Below are 16,332 nucleotides of genomic sequence, written 5' to 3'. Positions count from 1 at the left end.
TATTTACTTATAAGATGATGATACGTAATAGATTTCAACGTAAAAATCCGGGATAAAGAGACTTGCTTTCAATTTTTTGAAAACTTACTTGGCACCTTTTTCAACCCCTAAAATGACTATCTATACATATCCTTGATTAATACTATATAAAATAGCTAGTCTTACTATCGTTGGTCAAAGTATGAAAAAACACACTTATCAAACAAACAAAAAAAGATATAAAGCGCTAAAAAACCTTTTGGCAACGGCTTTATTTTCAATAAATCTAAACCCTAAAAATAAAAAACCTTAAGCTAATGACAACAAGTCTTCAAACAAAATGAACGTCTATGTATAGAGAACAACAAACCTAAAGTTTACAAACAAAACTTCTTGACACCTTTTCAACCCCTAAAAACGATTCGAACGTTTACGTATCTTTGATGTATTGAGCCTACATTATTGTACGCGAGAAAAAAATATCAAGTTCTATATAAAATATTGACGTTTTGAAGTAGACACGACTAATTTCAAAGTATGGAAAAAAAACTAAGTGTTGCAAAAAATAAAGTTGGCCAATTTTTTTTTGTTTTTTTTTTTTTTTTTTTTTTTTTATAACGTTTACATTTTACCGCGTCATAGAATTATTATTTTTTTAACGCCTTCTATAAAAAAAATATTGCGCTAAAGCGTTAATGGCTTATGAATGCTTTAAAAAAGATAGTTTTGTAACATTTTTTTTTTTGAATATTTTTGTTCAAAGTAATTTTTTTGGGGGCATTTTGGTTCCGGACTCATGCACCTTAAAATTCCCAAAACAAAGAGAGAAAGAGACAAACTAGCCATTAGTTTTTAGCTTATAGCTTAAAGAAAGAGAGATGCTACTCCCCTGTTAATGCGCTGCTGGTAGCTACTAGCTAGTACTATGAGCTATGAAGTTTATTACGCTATCCATCTCAATTAATGTGATATAATTTAATTAAACACAGAGTTTAAAAAATAAAAAATAAAAACTTTTGAATTTTGTGATCTAAAATAAGCCAAGATCTTTTGTGTGATTATAGATATCTCATTAAGTATAAAAAAATAAACTTAAAATTAAATTGTTGCCAAAAAATAAAATGTATTATCCTTTTTGGAACAAATTAAAAAGAAAAATGTATCATTCTTTTTTAAACAAATTAAAAAAAAAAAATGTATCGCATAAATTGGACAGAGGGAGTACTAGCTAATAATGTGCCAAAAGAAATGTTCATTCTATTTGATAGTTGCTACTGTACATTTATTGTCTTGAATAAACTGATTCTGATTTTACAAAATAGTTGGGAAACAAAGGATGAAAAGGGTCCTATATCTAGGTCCCCTTTGAACAGACAACAATAAATAAATCAAAAAATAGATAAGAGGAAATAATTGCTCATCCAATGAACTGACATAGTATTAGCTAAAAATAACCTTCATTCTCAAACAGAATACGAACTACATATCCATACATGCTGAAGGTGGTTATAAAAGGAAGCTGAAAAACTAACAATAAATAGGAAAACAAACGGATCCTATAAATTAAAATAGCAGTGAAGTAGCAACAACAGGTGGTGTTTACAAAGTTGCTTTTATTGAATCTCAACTAGTAGTACATTGGTGGTTGCGCTGAAGCAATGCTTCCATAGCCACCATCATACATAGCCTGACTAGGAGCGCCAATTCGCTGGCCCTGAGGATGCATGAGAGCCTGTGCACTAGCCATCTTAGCCAAAGCAATCTGCCTCTCGTATGCTGCGAGATCCATTGCTGAAAAACCGGGGACTTGTCCGATAGCAGGAGGTGGTAGAGGGTTTGAGCTGCTTCCTGGTGGAGTAGGCTTGCTTCCCCACGAGCACTGCAGACGGAAACAGAAAATTGCCATTATAATTCAGAATCAGTTTTACTTTGATTTAAGGGTGTTCGATATGAAAGAAAATGTTTTTTCACGAAAATAAGCGGGTTCCCTGCTTATTTTCTTGCTGGTACATAAGCAAAAAACATTATCCTAAAAACATTTGTTAGACGTATACTATGGGAGGTGGGGTAGGGGTAGGGGTATGGGTAGAGCGATGGAGGCTACGAGGGTGGGTTGAAGATGAGGTGTGTAGGAGAGTGGGGAGGACACAATCAACAAGGAATGCCACTTGTGAAACTTGAAGTCATTTTTCTCATTTTAAAGAACTTGTTTTCTTACAGAAAATATTTTACATAAGTTTTGACCAACCGAAACATTCCTCCATACTGTACACAAACTAAATTTCATCTATATTGGGTTCTGAAAATCCCTCAATAAACAAGGGATAGATTATGACGCAATACTCGACTGTTTTCTTTTGGTTAGAGAAACTTACGCTTCCCTTTCGACTATGAAAATGTCATAGACGTCACAGCCAAGTTCACTAATATTCTCAGATTTTCTGCCAACTCAAATCATACTTTTAATCACTTTTTCTGTGTGTGTGTGTGTGTGTGTGTGTGTGTGTGGGGGGGGGGGGGGGGGGGGAAGTAGAAAACGCTAGGGATACCTATACTGCCAAAATTTTCATATCGTGGCGTCACACAGTACCTTAACAGGTTTACCAAAAAGGATTCGGGCATTTCCCAACTGAATAGCTCGAGCTGCTTCAGCATGACTGCTGTATCTTACAAAACCAAAACCTTTGTCTCGTTGAATACGGACATCTTCAATAACACCAGCCCCAAGAGTGTGAAAATGACGATGGAGGTCAACTGAAGTGACCTGAAACACAACTGGAAGTTGGAACAAATAGATATTCTAAATAATTGCAAATAAATTCCTACCAAATAAGCTTAAAAGTGATACTCCCTCCGTCCCAATTTATGAAGCTTCCAAACATTATTTCCACTTCTGATATAGTCACTCTCCCTCCATCCCATCATCCTTTTCGGATGGTCCCAAACATCTTACCATATTTCGTAACAATTTAACTTCGAACTTCCCATTTTTTACGCTTAATGAAATGATTTAGACCACAAGTTTCCCAAGTCTTTCTTTTCCTCTTAAACTATGTGCCCAGCCAAACATCGTCTCATAAATCTGGACGGAGGGAGTATAAAATTTTAATCACATCAGCTCTATGTAATCCTTTATGCATCTTGATGCTCATCCTACAGAGATGCTAAACTTTGAAAACAAGGCCGGAAAGAGAGTGGTGAATAATCCCTACAACTTATAATAAATTCATAAAAATGGAGCTTAAAAGGGTTCAAAAGATACTTACTTCCTGAGCAAGGTTGCCAACATAAACAGTTGTATACTGGGGATTATTTTCCGGAGCGTCTTCGTTGGCCTTCTCTTGACCATCATCTACATAATGAAAAAATAAATGAAAAGAAGATTCTTCGTAATACAAGTTCCCATAATAAACAAGGGTAGGGCAACCGCCAAGCACTACTACGCACTTTCATGTCATATTTATAGTTCACAACTTTATTTTAGTTTATGTATATAGCACGGAATTCCATAGTATATGCACGTGCTCTGGTCTATATTCAAAGATCATAAACGAACACTGAAGCTAATTGAAAAATAGAAAGCACTTAAAAATACAGATGTTTAAAATATATACGAGTATTAGACTCTCAGCCATCAGAAGTTGAAATAGTATGCCAAGAATACAAACAGAAGGAATGGCCAATAAGCATACAACAAAACCAACCTGATGTTGCAGCTGTCAACTCAACAACACTTTTGGCATCTGAACTCTGCATATCATCATTGGCTCCAGCACCTTTTGCTGCCCAGTTGCAGCGGATTTGTCTGCTTCCAAGCCACTTCCCTTTTGTTTTCAATCAGCGAATTTTCAAATTAGGCAAGAAAGGAAAACCAGGGACGCCTTAGACAAAATTCACTAAATTTCCAATTAGGTAAGAAAGAAAACCAGGGTGCCTTCAATAGAATTCACTCTTCTAAATTGATGAAACAAAGAAGCTAACTTATTAGCCATATGAAAGTAATTCCTAAAAGGAAAGATAGTGCCAATCTTTGTATTCCTTAATTGTTACGAATTAGATTGAATTGTTTTCGTCCATCATCTTTGATTTATTTATTTTTTGTTTTTTTTGCATGCCTACACCCATCATACCTTCCAGTTCATGAACACAAATGCGGTAGAAATTCAGATTATCAAAAGAGAATCTAACTGGGACTAGATTGGAATGGACGCTGGCAGAAAGGTATGACGACTTATTTCTTCTGAAAATTAAAGACCAACATGTAATAATAAAGTGCACAGATAAAGTAAGGGCCCACAGCAAAAATCAAGAGAAGCGTGTCTACTATCAAACCAGCAACAACTACTACTATGCCTCGGTCCCTATAAGTTGGGGTCGGCTATATGAATCTTCACTAACATGTCAATATTATAAAAATAAAATTAATAATAATAATAAGTACTAGAAGTTCTTTATGTTTACAACATAAAATCTCTGAAGGGCTAAATACTCCTAGAAAAGCAATGCACATAAAGTAAAAGCACTAACATGAATAGAACATATTCTCAACTAATAGGTATCTCATATATATAGATCCTTTTAGTTCCTTCAAGACAACTTCCACCCAAATGATTTTAAGTCTACCCTGTCCCTTTTAACACGTTCACTCATCATCATGGTTACACATCTAGGGCTACCATCGAACCAACATAAGGAACCACATTTTTTCCAATAGTAGATGGATGGTAAAAAGTTTCTCTACAAACACCATGGCCTTAATTTGATGAGATTGTTTTAAGGGTATACAAATATAATGGAGAAACAAGAATGTATAGTAGTATACCAAATATTTGAACTTACCATTCATATCGTTTATTGCACTTTGCGCTTCCTGCACAAAACATACCAAACAAGTACACAGCACTATTAAAAAGATACAAAACAAATGCTTTTTATGGACGGATTTTCTTTCTGCAGGGCTAAAGATACAACCATAAGAAGCAAAGCATCAGAAGATTGCATTTAGCCAGGTTAATACCTGCTGGTTACGAAAGGAAACAAACCCAAACCCCCTTGAACGGCCTGTTTTCTGATCCCACATCACTCTTGCATCTCTGCAAGAGAAAACATTAATGTAGCATTGAGTATACCCAGCCATTTTTTCTGAATACGAATGCCAGGAGAACGTGTATAGTACAAAATAAACAAAGAGTGGAACGTACGAGCAGCCAGGGTATACAGAAAAGCATGCAAACAATGTGGCATCTGTAACCTCCGGACTAAGATCACCCACAAATATGTTAAAATGATCTGTAAGTGAGAAGAAACAGTTTTAGTTCTTAAAAAGATAATGTAAAAAATAACAAGAGGATCGAAAAAGGAGATGTGTAAGATATATACTTGATGTGTCCTCTCTTTGAGCACTGGCATACGCCCAGTTAACTTTTATAGGCTGCCCAAACCTGTGATTTACAAGTTAGGCCAAAACCATGCAGCAAACTATTGAACTATGAAGTAACTTTTTTTGTTTAAGCTCTTACAAGTGCCTCCCATTAAGTGTCACGATAGCAAGCGCAGCTGACCGGCGATCAAAGTAATCCACAAAACCATAGGATGACTGCATTGAAAGAGGATCACCATATATCACTCTTTTACTAACTAGTCATCATAACAACTAGGGCAGGCAAAATGGTTAAAAGAAACAAGTAACCATCCAATCCGATGGATAACTGACTTTTTAAAAATGGATCAAAATATGAATCATCGATGTTGTCCACTAAAAAAAAATGGATAACATGGATATCCATATTATCAATACCCATTTGTCTGCTCGTCATTTTTCATGAGTTGTTTTTTGGGAGTCCAAGCTTATTTTGGCTTTGAGCTTGTGTTCTCATCTATCTATTCCTGAACCGTGGATAATATAGATAGCCATATTATCCGTAGGTTAACCCATTTTTTATTCGTGTTAAATATAGGCGGGTCGGATATTTTATCCGTTTTCATTTAACCAGTTTTCGACCCGCCCGTTTGCCACTCCTAACAACAACCAAAGGGAGAATCTCAAACCATTTTCAGACTTCACATGAACTACTGATCTATATTATGGGGTTGTCTGAATTGCAATAAAATACATGTGGATTAGTAATATACGACTAAAAATTGGATTTATAGTAAATGTGATATACCCCAAGTCAAATAGTTGTCTTTCCCCATTGTGCTCCCGAGGAGACTCGAACCTCCAACTTTATGGTTAGCGGCGGAGGGTCCTTATCATTAGGCTATAGCTCACTTGTCAAGATTAACAAGTTGGAAATATGATATGATCACTGTTAATGCAAAGAATAGTACTCCCTCGGTCCCAATTTATGTGGCACCATTTGACTTGGCACAAAGTTTAAAAAAGAAAGGTTGACTTTTGAAATGTGTGGTCTAAACACACCATAGACAATTGTGTGGCTATAAATCATTTCATTAAGGGTAAAAGGGAAATTTTAAAGTTAAATTGTTTCTAATTATAGAAAGGTGACATTCTTTTTGAGACAGACTAAAAAGGAAATGGTGCCACATAAATTGGGACAGAGGGAGTATGTATGTATGTGTGTGTGCGTGTGTGTGTGTGTGTGTATATAACATCAGAAAAACACTCCAAATGTTTAACTATTAGTAACTCCAAAATCTCCAGTAACTTGTAGACTGCAGTGACCTTTAGCACAGCTTATACAACTAAACAAATAGCTTCTTAGTGTTGCAAACTTATACTCCCTCCGTCCCAATTTATTTGATGGTGTTTAACTCGCACAGTGTTTTAAAAAAAAAATAAAAGCAAAGAAGACTTTTAAAACTTGTGGTCTAAAATAAGTCAGAGATCTTTGTGTGGCTATAAATCATTTCATTAAGGATAAATTGGACATTTCAGAGTCAAATTGATATACAAATATAGAAAGGTGTCATTCTTTTGACTAGAAAGGAGAGAGTGTCACATAAATTGGGACGGAGGGAGTAATAAAATAAATGTACTCAAAAGTAATGCCATCTTACAAAAATCTAATTTATTAATAGGAAATTCCGGAGAAAGACAGATATACAATTTCTGAACTAGATTCGACACTAAGAAATACAAGACTGCTACTAAGTAGACCTAGGTCAGCTTTGATTTGTTCAGCCCATCCTTGCCCAACCCGCTTTTTTCTTGCCAGACAATTTCCCTCAGAAACATAAAATCAAGGAATAAGACCAACAACATCATTATGAATAACTTACTAAAAGAAAAAACGACAATAGATTCAAATTGGAAATATATTTATCTACAAGAGCTCAAGACTGATTCATGAATTTTGAACTCCCATCACAATTTGACTTGCTCCAATGCACAAATACATAAAACAACAACACATGCCAAATAAAAAGACCTTAACATGTTTAATGAAGTAAAGACCTTAATCATTTGTACTATTGTAATTAGGTGAGATTTTTAAATTGATTCTCATGGCTTGTCTAAGTAAAATAAGACCATACCTTATCTTTTCTTATGAGTTTGCATCCCTCAAGGGGACCGGTGCTTGAGAAAACCTCTTGAAGAAGTGGTTCTGTGACTTGTGAGTGGATGTTTCCGACATACCTGTATTCGATCATGTCGAAAGCAAAAGAGGTTAAGGGAATTCCATAACATATTATTCCTCTTTTTTAAGTATACAGAACAGCTTGCTTGGGAAATAAAATTCATAGAAGAAATAGATAAAAGAGCAATTATTAACTTGTAAGTGAGTGCTTGCACCAATCAACAATAGCAAAAGAAAAGTAAACAGGATTGAGAACATGAAACAAATTATCAGATACAAATTGTGTGTAAGTTACTCACACACTCCTGCAAGTACTTGAATCAAATCCAGGAGGCAGATTTCCACTCAAGATGGGCTCTATCTGTAAATAAATAACAATACGCCAGTGAAAATGAAAAGGAATTCAACGCTAACACTCAGTCCCCAGTTATCGTGGACTAAGAATCTCAGAACAGTAATTTGGGTGACAATAAAAGAATGACTATGCATTGTGAAAATACAAAACAGTCTCGCATATACGAGTTACATAAAAATTTGGAGGGGGAAAAGAAGGGGGAAGGAAGAGAAAGGGACAGATGAGTGAGCCGGTTAGTTGCTATGCCCCACCCCAAGGATTTCAAAAAATTGCTTTTTATAACTTATTTAAGGAAAATCATAAAGGAGTCTTTACACAAATAATTAGCCTGATTCACTGTTTACTTTTCCTAACCCGTATACACAAAATATACACTAATATAACCAAAAGGCGTAGAACTCAGTAATGTTCCTGCATGCTATTAAATCCTTTAAAATGAACAGAATTTGCGTGAAGTCCTACAAAGCATTGATCTTTCACAGAACACTATATGGCCAGCCCCTTTTCACTTGCTCTAATTATTTACAAACTTTAAGGAATAAGATAAACTCAGAAATTTTCTCCTATATGCCATATTTCTCTTCAAAACCAAATATTTACCCAAGCATTAAAATTTAGGACCTAGACTCAGAACTTTCAACATTCAAACATACTACTACTGAAGAAGTCAGAAGTGAAAATAGAATGCTTGTAGCTTCTTTGATATTCACATGCTTGTAGCTTCTTTGATATTCAGACTTGTAAATCCACTACATACTAAGAAGAGAAATGGGTAACAGAAATATGATATAAAGTGAAAAATATAAGGCTCACAATCTGGCCCGGACACCACGGTTGTAAGAAAAAGGAAAAAAACCAAACAAACTACAACCCAGAAATGGAAACACAATGCTAGTAGCTTTCTTCATATTTGGACTTTTAGACACAGTAGACATCAAGAAGTCCCATGGGTAACCAAAATATTAAATAAAAATGCAAGCAAATATGACACGGAATATAAAACTAAACACAGCACAATCCAAGTGAAAGTACAATGCTTGTAGCTACTAAACTGTACATATTAAGAAGTCAAATAAGTAACCCAAAAAAAAATAAAAAAAAAATGTGACCAACACCAAAAAACATAAAATTCAAACATACCCAATCCAGAAATGAAACACAATGCTAGTAGCTCCTTTGATAGTCCAATTAACAAACCCAGTACATATTGAGAGGTCAAATATGTAACGAAAATATGAAACAAAAGAAATCCTAACAGATATGGCCTTGATTCAACTAAATACTCAAACAAACTATAATTCTGAAATGAAAAGCACAATATTTGTAGCTTCTACAGACTTGTTAACCCAGCATAAAAGTTAAATTCCTTTAGTTTAAAAAACTTAATGTTCAAGTAAATTATAACCCAGAAATGCAAACACAATGCTTGTAGCTCCATTGGACGCGTGCGACTGGATACGTATTAAGAGGTCAAAACCAAAGATGACAAATACTTCCTTGAATTGCAGGAAAAATCCAATCTTTGAGAGAAGTTACTATAGAACAAAGAAATAAGACACAGAATCACAAACTCAATGTTGAAACAAACAGCAACCCAGAAACCAAAATACAAAGATAAAAAAACAAATAGCACTCAGAACCACAAACCCAATATTTAAACTTACGACGACCCAGAAATGAAAGTAAAATGCTAGTAGCTAATAGCTTCATTAATATTCAGACTTGTAAACCCATTACAGATTAAGAACTCAAGCACGCAAACCAAAACATGAAATTCGAAGGGGAAAAAAATAGTAGGAAATAAACACAATGCTTGTAGCTTCACTGGACGTGTAAAATCTTATACATGTTAAGAGGTCAAAACATAAAGATGACAAATACTTCCTTGAATAATAGGAAAAATCCAATCTTTGAGATAAATTACCATAGAAACAAAGAAGTAGGACCAGAATCACAAACTCAATATTGAAAAAACCAACAACCCACAAATGAAAATAAAATGATTGTCGCTAATAGCTTCATTATTATTCAGACTATTAAACTAACTGGATATTAAGAACTCAAATAGGTAAACCAAAACCCGAAATTGAAAATAAAAATTGAAACTTTTCAAAGGGCAAACATGGAATAATTCAATCTTTGAGAGAAATTACAAACTCAATGTTGAAACAAACAACAAAATACAACAAAAAAACAAATAAAACCCAAACTCACAAACAATACTGAAAAAAAAAAAAAAACACATAAATGAAATAGTATACTAGTAGCTTATTAATATTCAAGAACTCAAATAGGTAACCAAAACAAGAAATTGAAAATAAAAATTGAAACTTTTGAAAGGTCAAACATGGAAAATACAAACTAAATGTTGAAACAAACAACAACACATAAATGAAAATACAATACTAGTAGCTTAATGATATTGAAGAAGTCAAATAGGTAACCAAAACAAGAAATTGAAAATAAAAATTGAAACTTTTGAAAGGGCAAACATGGAAAATACAAACTAAATGTTGAAACAAACAACAACACATAAATGAAAATACAATACTAGTAGCTTATTGATATTCAAGAACTCAAATAGGTAACACCAAAACATGAAATTCAAAAATAAAAATTGAAACTTTTGAAAGGGCAAATATGGAAAAATTTAATCTTTGAGAGAAATTACAAACTCAATGTTGAAACAAACAACAACCCAAAAATAAACATACAAATGCTAGTACCTAGTAGCTTATTGATATCAAGAACTCAAAATAGGTAACCAAAACATTAAATTAAAATATAAAAATTGAAACTTTTGTAAGGGCAAACATGGAAAATTACCTTAGGGGGTGCTAAAAAATAGGACCCAGAATCACAAAATCAATGTTGAAACAAACAACAATCCAGAAACCAAAATTATGATTTAAAAAAAAAAAAAAAAACCATAAATGAAAATACAATACTGGTAGCTTATTGATATTCAAGAACTCAAAAAGGTAACACCAAAACATGAAATTCAAAATAAAAATTGAAACTTTTCAAAGGGAAAACATGGAAAAATTAAATCTTTGAGAGAATAAACAAAGAGAAATAATCACCCAAAATAATAAGCAAATAAATAGGACACAGAATCATAAACCTAAAAAAAAATTAAAAAAAAGGAATGAAAGTAAACTGCTAGTATAGCTCAACTGATATTCAAGAACAAAAGTAGGTAAAAACCAAAACATGAAATTGTAAATTAAAAATTAAAACTTTTGTAAGGGCAAAAATGGAATTTATACCTGAGGGGGTGCTAAAAGACCAGGATGATAAAGTGATTGTTGCATCAATGCTTGTTGTTGTTGTTGTTTCAATCTTTGCTGTTGCATCATTTTCTAAATAATAACAAATGCAAAGATAGGAAATTTAAATTTAAAAAAAAAAAAAAAAGATAAGGAAATTTGAAGGGGTAATTAGGGTTTTGATTGAAAGAAGAGGAAAAAATCAAGAAAAGTGAAAAGAAAAAAAAAAGAAAAAAGGAAAATAAAAAAAGAAAAGAAAAGAAACCCTCAAAGAAGAGGGAGAAGTGCTGCAAAACTGAAAGATTGATGGAAAGAGATATGGTGTTAGGTAACCCCACCTGGTTTTGAGGTTAGGTCTTTTTATAGAATAGTAGTACTAATAATGGGAAAAAGTTAAAAGTAACAGTCTGCTTCCCTTTATTTAGTACTTCATATGTGTTGTTACACTTTTATTTTGAGTCTGTTTCCAAAATAATGATATATTTTTATATTTAAAAATAATTTTACTTAAAACTTTTCGTTTTATCCTTGATGTAATGATTTATAATTTTTTTTGCGCAGATTGGCCTTCATTTGGGGTGGGCTTTAATTTTTGCCCTTCAAATTGGTGATCTTTAAGTTTTACCCCTCGTCTAACACTCCGAGATTGTGGGTTCGAATTCTAGCTTAGTTAAAAAAAAATCATAAGGTAGGATTTTGCAAGACAGACTTTGCAAAATTCTACTTCAAGGCAGAATATAATAATATAATTCGCACAAAATTTTGCAAATGTCTGAAGGAAATTCTACTCGTGCTATAAATTATGTTAGAAGGATAAAATTTAAAGATCACTATTTTAAGGGTAAAAATTAAAGACCACCGTGAAGAGCAATCTTACAAAATTGCGTTTACGATCATGCACAAATATATATGGATTGTTTTAGACCATATAAGTGTCAAAAGTATTTCTTTTTTCTTAAACTCTGTGTTTAGTTAAACTATATCACATAAATTGAGAGTAAGGGAGTAGTTAAGTTTGTCGTCATTACAGTGTATGACTAATTTTTTATTTTTTTTAAGCTACAACATTTCTCAAATAATAAAATTAACTAGCAACCCAGAATATATATTTATAGGACAATAATAATAGAAATTCCACAAGAATGTATATATTTCATATTGATATTTAGCCTCATCTCTTATCTTCAGAATTGAGCTAAGCGTTGAATATCATAGGGATAAGCCATCAGATGGCCTTTTAGCTTTGTATGGTCTCCTCCCAACGATTATATTTGCAGCTTCACCTGGATGAAATGCATCCCAAAATAGGTATTCATTTCTATTTTGGGCATGGATTTTGTAGTGGAAGACATGTTATTTGCCTTCCTACTCCACAACATCCCACATTCGTCACTTCAAAAAAAAATAAGCGTTTGGACGTCGATTTTCGTATCTCAAATCGAGCGTTTGGACACGATTTCGATCTCACTCACGAGATGAAATCAAATCATCTAACGTAATTTGGGATTTGAAATCATGATTTAAAAAAATATAAATGTAAAATTTGATCCGTACATTTATATTTTGTAAAAAAAAGATCCATAAGTTGGTAGATATATTCACCAATCATGTTTACCAATCATTCGCGTTGAATATTAATCTGCAAGTTGGTAAAATATATTTACCAATTATGTTTACCATGTGGGAGGATAATATTAAAGAGTAGTTATATTACTATTCATGTTAAATTTTCCTTTTTATTGAACTAAAATTTGATCAAATAATATTGTATTTTTTAGAAAGGCCTTTTAGTAGCGTATTAATTTTATTTTGAATTATGATTTACTCATTTGGTAAGTTGTATAAGAATTGAAAAAAATTCGATAATTTTCACGACTTATGAAGTTTTTATATTTATAAAAAAAACTGTAACTTAAAAAATTTAAATTGCATATCCAAATATGATTTCATCTCATGAGATGAAATCATGTCCAAAAGGCTCCTGAATCCAAATGCTGAGGGGTTGTCAATTAAATCTTGGAAGATGTAATAAGCATTAGTGTAGATGAATTCGGCATCTAAGCATTAATGTAGATGAATTTGGCATCTAGTGTATCATGTCGTTATCAAATTTAACAGGTTTGTCCTTATTTGGATGGAATCGCCCCAAATCCATCTAAAATATATCATTTCACTTAAAATTACCCGATCTCCTCTTTAACCCGACCACAACCCGATGGAGTCGACTCACAAATTCTATTATTTGTCACGAAATTTTTGCTTGATTGCTTGAACCTCTAATGGAAATGGCGGATTAAGTCATTTTTAAGGAAAATGAAATTGGAAAATGAGTTTTGAAATTTAATCTGTACGAGTTAAATTAATTTAGTGAGTTGGATCAAAAGAGGGGACCATGTAATTTTAAGTGAAATCAGGCGTTTTAAGTTGATTTGAGGGATTCCATCCAATTAGAGACAAATGTGTTAAGTTTGATAACAATAGGGGTATAATTAGCCCTGTAATGTAAAGAGGGACAAACTTAACTAATAAATAAAAATAGAGGGGTATATTTGACTTTTTCCTCAATACCAATATTACTATCTTTTTTTATTACCATATGATATTCAAAAGGGAAAAGATGCCAACTGCACTTTAAAGTCGTCCTGATAAATCGAATGCACACTCCATCTAATCGAGTTGCCCCTACACATATCAAAAATGTTTTATTATCACCTTAACACATATAACACCACACTCATAGTATGTGGTGCTTTACACTCGCACGCCGCATCAGCACCATGTCAGCGTCATCTCTAGGAGTAACGAGTTAGATGGTTCAAATTGCACTTCATAAAACCTACTCCCTTCGTTTCACTTTAAATAAGTCACAACTTATAAGCAATAAGTAGGCTAATATTTATTACCACAAATAACATAAAAAAAAAATATAGTAAAATATAGCTCACATGCACTAGTGAGATGAAGGCTTCAGGCAAATAAATGCCAAACAGAAGTAGTTATTGCGTCACTAGTTAAAAAATCTCAAAGTAGCATAGGCAAAAAGATGAGTGGCTCCCAACAAAGAAAAGGAAGTAGAGATCAAGAAAAAGGAAGATAGGGAAAAGTTGATATCATCTATAGTTTAGTTTAATATTATATATAAGAGCTAATACATGCTCTTTAGAAGAAGAGTTTGATAGAGAAAGATGCAGCACACAAACTAAAAGTCATTTGACAGAAACAATAATATGTTTTGGTAACAAATGCCATCATTAAATTTAGGAAACAAATAAAACATATTATCATATAAAATAGATTACATGTTGTATATTATCTAACGTGCAAAGTTCAACTAAGAACCAAAAGAAAGAAGTGGATATATAATTAAGCTAAACATAAGTAAAGTCTCAAAAACCATTTCGCAACTAACAATTAGATTAGAGATAGTAAACACTATACACTTCCTCCTCTGTAATTAAAAACTAGTCTCACGAGGCCCGTGCTAAGCCCGGGCCCAACTCCAGCTATAAAAAGTAATATTTTAATTAAATAAATATAATTTATGTTGGTAATAATTAAACTTCAAATAAGTATATTTTCAATATATAAAAGCAAAACTTTCATTTCACTCCTTTAATATCTTAACTTTCATTTCGATGAAATTATTTACTTCAAATTAAATGCGGAGCCATAATTTGAAATATATGAGTTTCGAATCCTAATTTTTTAAGTTTATTTAGTTCTAAATTAATAATGTATACATATTTAATGAATTTTTAAGACAAAAACAGAATTTAAACCAAAGTGCTACTGAATCTGATCAAAATCGGCAGCTGACACTTTCATTCCCCGCTACTTCAAACTCATTTTGTGTTTAAAAGATTAATTTTAGGTAACCAAACAAGAGATTTTAAAGATAACCCGATCTTGATTGATAATATTGTCTTCATTTTCAACATTATATGGCATCATTTAATTATTTTTAAAAATAGCTGAAAATCATTTTTGTACTAATCTTGGTAAATACATATGAGCTCATTAAAGTATAAATATAAAGTAAAAGAAATGCCTACATATGAGTAAAAGAATTTTCAGAAATTCTCAAATTTCATATTACAAATATAAAGTAAAAGAAATGCTTACATATAAAAATATATAATAAGCAATAAATGAAAAAGAAGAAAACAAAGAGCAACAAGAAGCAAGAATATCTAGCGAAGAAATGACTATTTTTTTTGGTTAATAGATAAGATCAAATGAAGAAAGCAACAGGGAAAATAAAATGCAGTGGATGGGCTTGTTCCTCCCTTAATCAGGGGTCTTGGGTTCGAGCATGAGTATGAAAAAATGCTTGGTAGGGAGCGCTCCCGATTGGGCCCTATGAGACGCAAATCTGGATTAGGCGAGCTCCAATGCGGGTACCGAATACCGGATAGAAAACAAATAAATAAGGCATAATGTTCGATAACTTTTAAATAGTAAACCATAAGAACAAAAAATAAATTTGACTTTAACAAATAAGATCAGGACCTAAAAGTAATTACCTGAAAAGTTTGACATTTTTTGGGAAAGTTTGACATTTTTGGGAAAAGTTTGACCTAAAAGAAAGTTTTGTAGTGTCACGACCCAACCCCGTAGGCCGTGACTAGTGCCCGAGCTGGACACTCGTATACGTACATGTTTCCCATACGTAGTGGCAGCCTTGTCGGCTTGCGTATATATATATTTTGGGATGTTGTATGTAGTGGCAGCCTTGTCGGCTTGCGTATATATTTTGGGATGTTCCCGTATGTAGTGGCAGCCTTGTCGGCTTGCGTATTATGTCATGCTTGATTGGTTGTGACTCCTCAGGAGACAGGTTACCTTGATATTTGTATATGTGACGTTCTAAGATAACGTATTGTCTTTGCAAGCTTCCACATTGTGTTTAGTTTCGGGTTGATTATAGCGTCCCAAATATAAGTCATGCTAACACAGCTGAACAACATCTATACACAACCCACACATATGTCCACAGACCTCTAAGAATATCAGTAGTGAAATATGACGGGACAGGGCCCCGCCGTACCCCTGGATAAACATATATATACATCAAAAGATGCGTACCAAAAGTCTAGGCTCGGAACAATGGAGCACTCCCAAGGTAATTTGAGTAGAAATCCTAAGTGGAGGATCACCAAGCGAGTATACGCACCTACGGGCATGAAAC

General features: G+C 33.1%; 1 protein-coding gene across 1 annotated transcript; it reads right to left on the bottom strand.

Moving 5' to 3' along the window:
* Positions 1–1,392: 1,392 nt before the first annotated feature.
* Positions 1,393–11,475, bottom strand: LOC132030875 (oligouridylate-binding protein 1). The gene is made up of 12 exons (XM_059420641.1): positions 11,145–11,475; positions 7,820–7,881; positions 7,477–7,579; positions 5,499–5,575; positions 5,359–5,420; positions 5,181–5,268; positions 4,997–5,072; positions 4,819–4,849; positions 3,684–3,803; positions 3,246–3,331; positions 2,570–2,743; positions 1,393–1,858 (listed from the first exon to the last, which is right to left on the bottom strand). Exons 1-12 carry the CDS (start codon positions 11,232–11,234, stop codon positions 1,607–1,609), a joined length of 1,221 nt encoding a protein of 406 aa, XP_059276624.1. The 5' UTR covers positions 11,235–11,475; the 3' UTR covers positions 1,393–1,606.
* Positions 11,476–16,332: the final 4,857 nt, after the last annotated feature.

The sequence above is a fragment of the Lycium ferocissimum genome, chromosome 9 (genome assembly GCF_029784015.1).
Source record: "Lycium ferocissimum isolate CSIRO_LF1 chromosome 9, AGI_CSIRO_Lferr_CH_V1, whole genome shotgun sequence".
NCBI classification, from domain to species: Eukaryota; Viridiplantae; Streptophyta; class Magnoliopsida; order Solanales; family Solanaceae; genus Lycium; species Lycium ferocissimum.
The sequence above is the reverse complement of the archived record's forward strand: the minus strand, read 5'-3'. Positions and strand labels throughout refer to the sequence as shown.

Excerpts from the sequence above, each read along its gene's own strand:
- LOC132030875 (XM_059420641.1), bottom strand. The coding sequence starts at position 11,234 with ATGATGCAACAGCAAAGATTGAAACAACAACAACAACAAGCATTGATG. Across the intron at positions 5,576-7,476 it reads AACTCATAAGAAAAGATAAG|TCATCCTATGGTTTTGTGGA; the intron begins GTATGGTCTTAT and ends CTTTCAATGCAG. Across the intron at positions 5,421-5,498 it reads ACACTTAATGGGAGGCACTT|GTTTGGGCAGCCTATAAAAG; the intron begins GTAAGAGCTTAA and ends TGTAAATCACAG.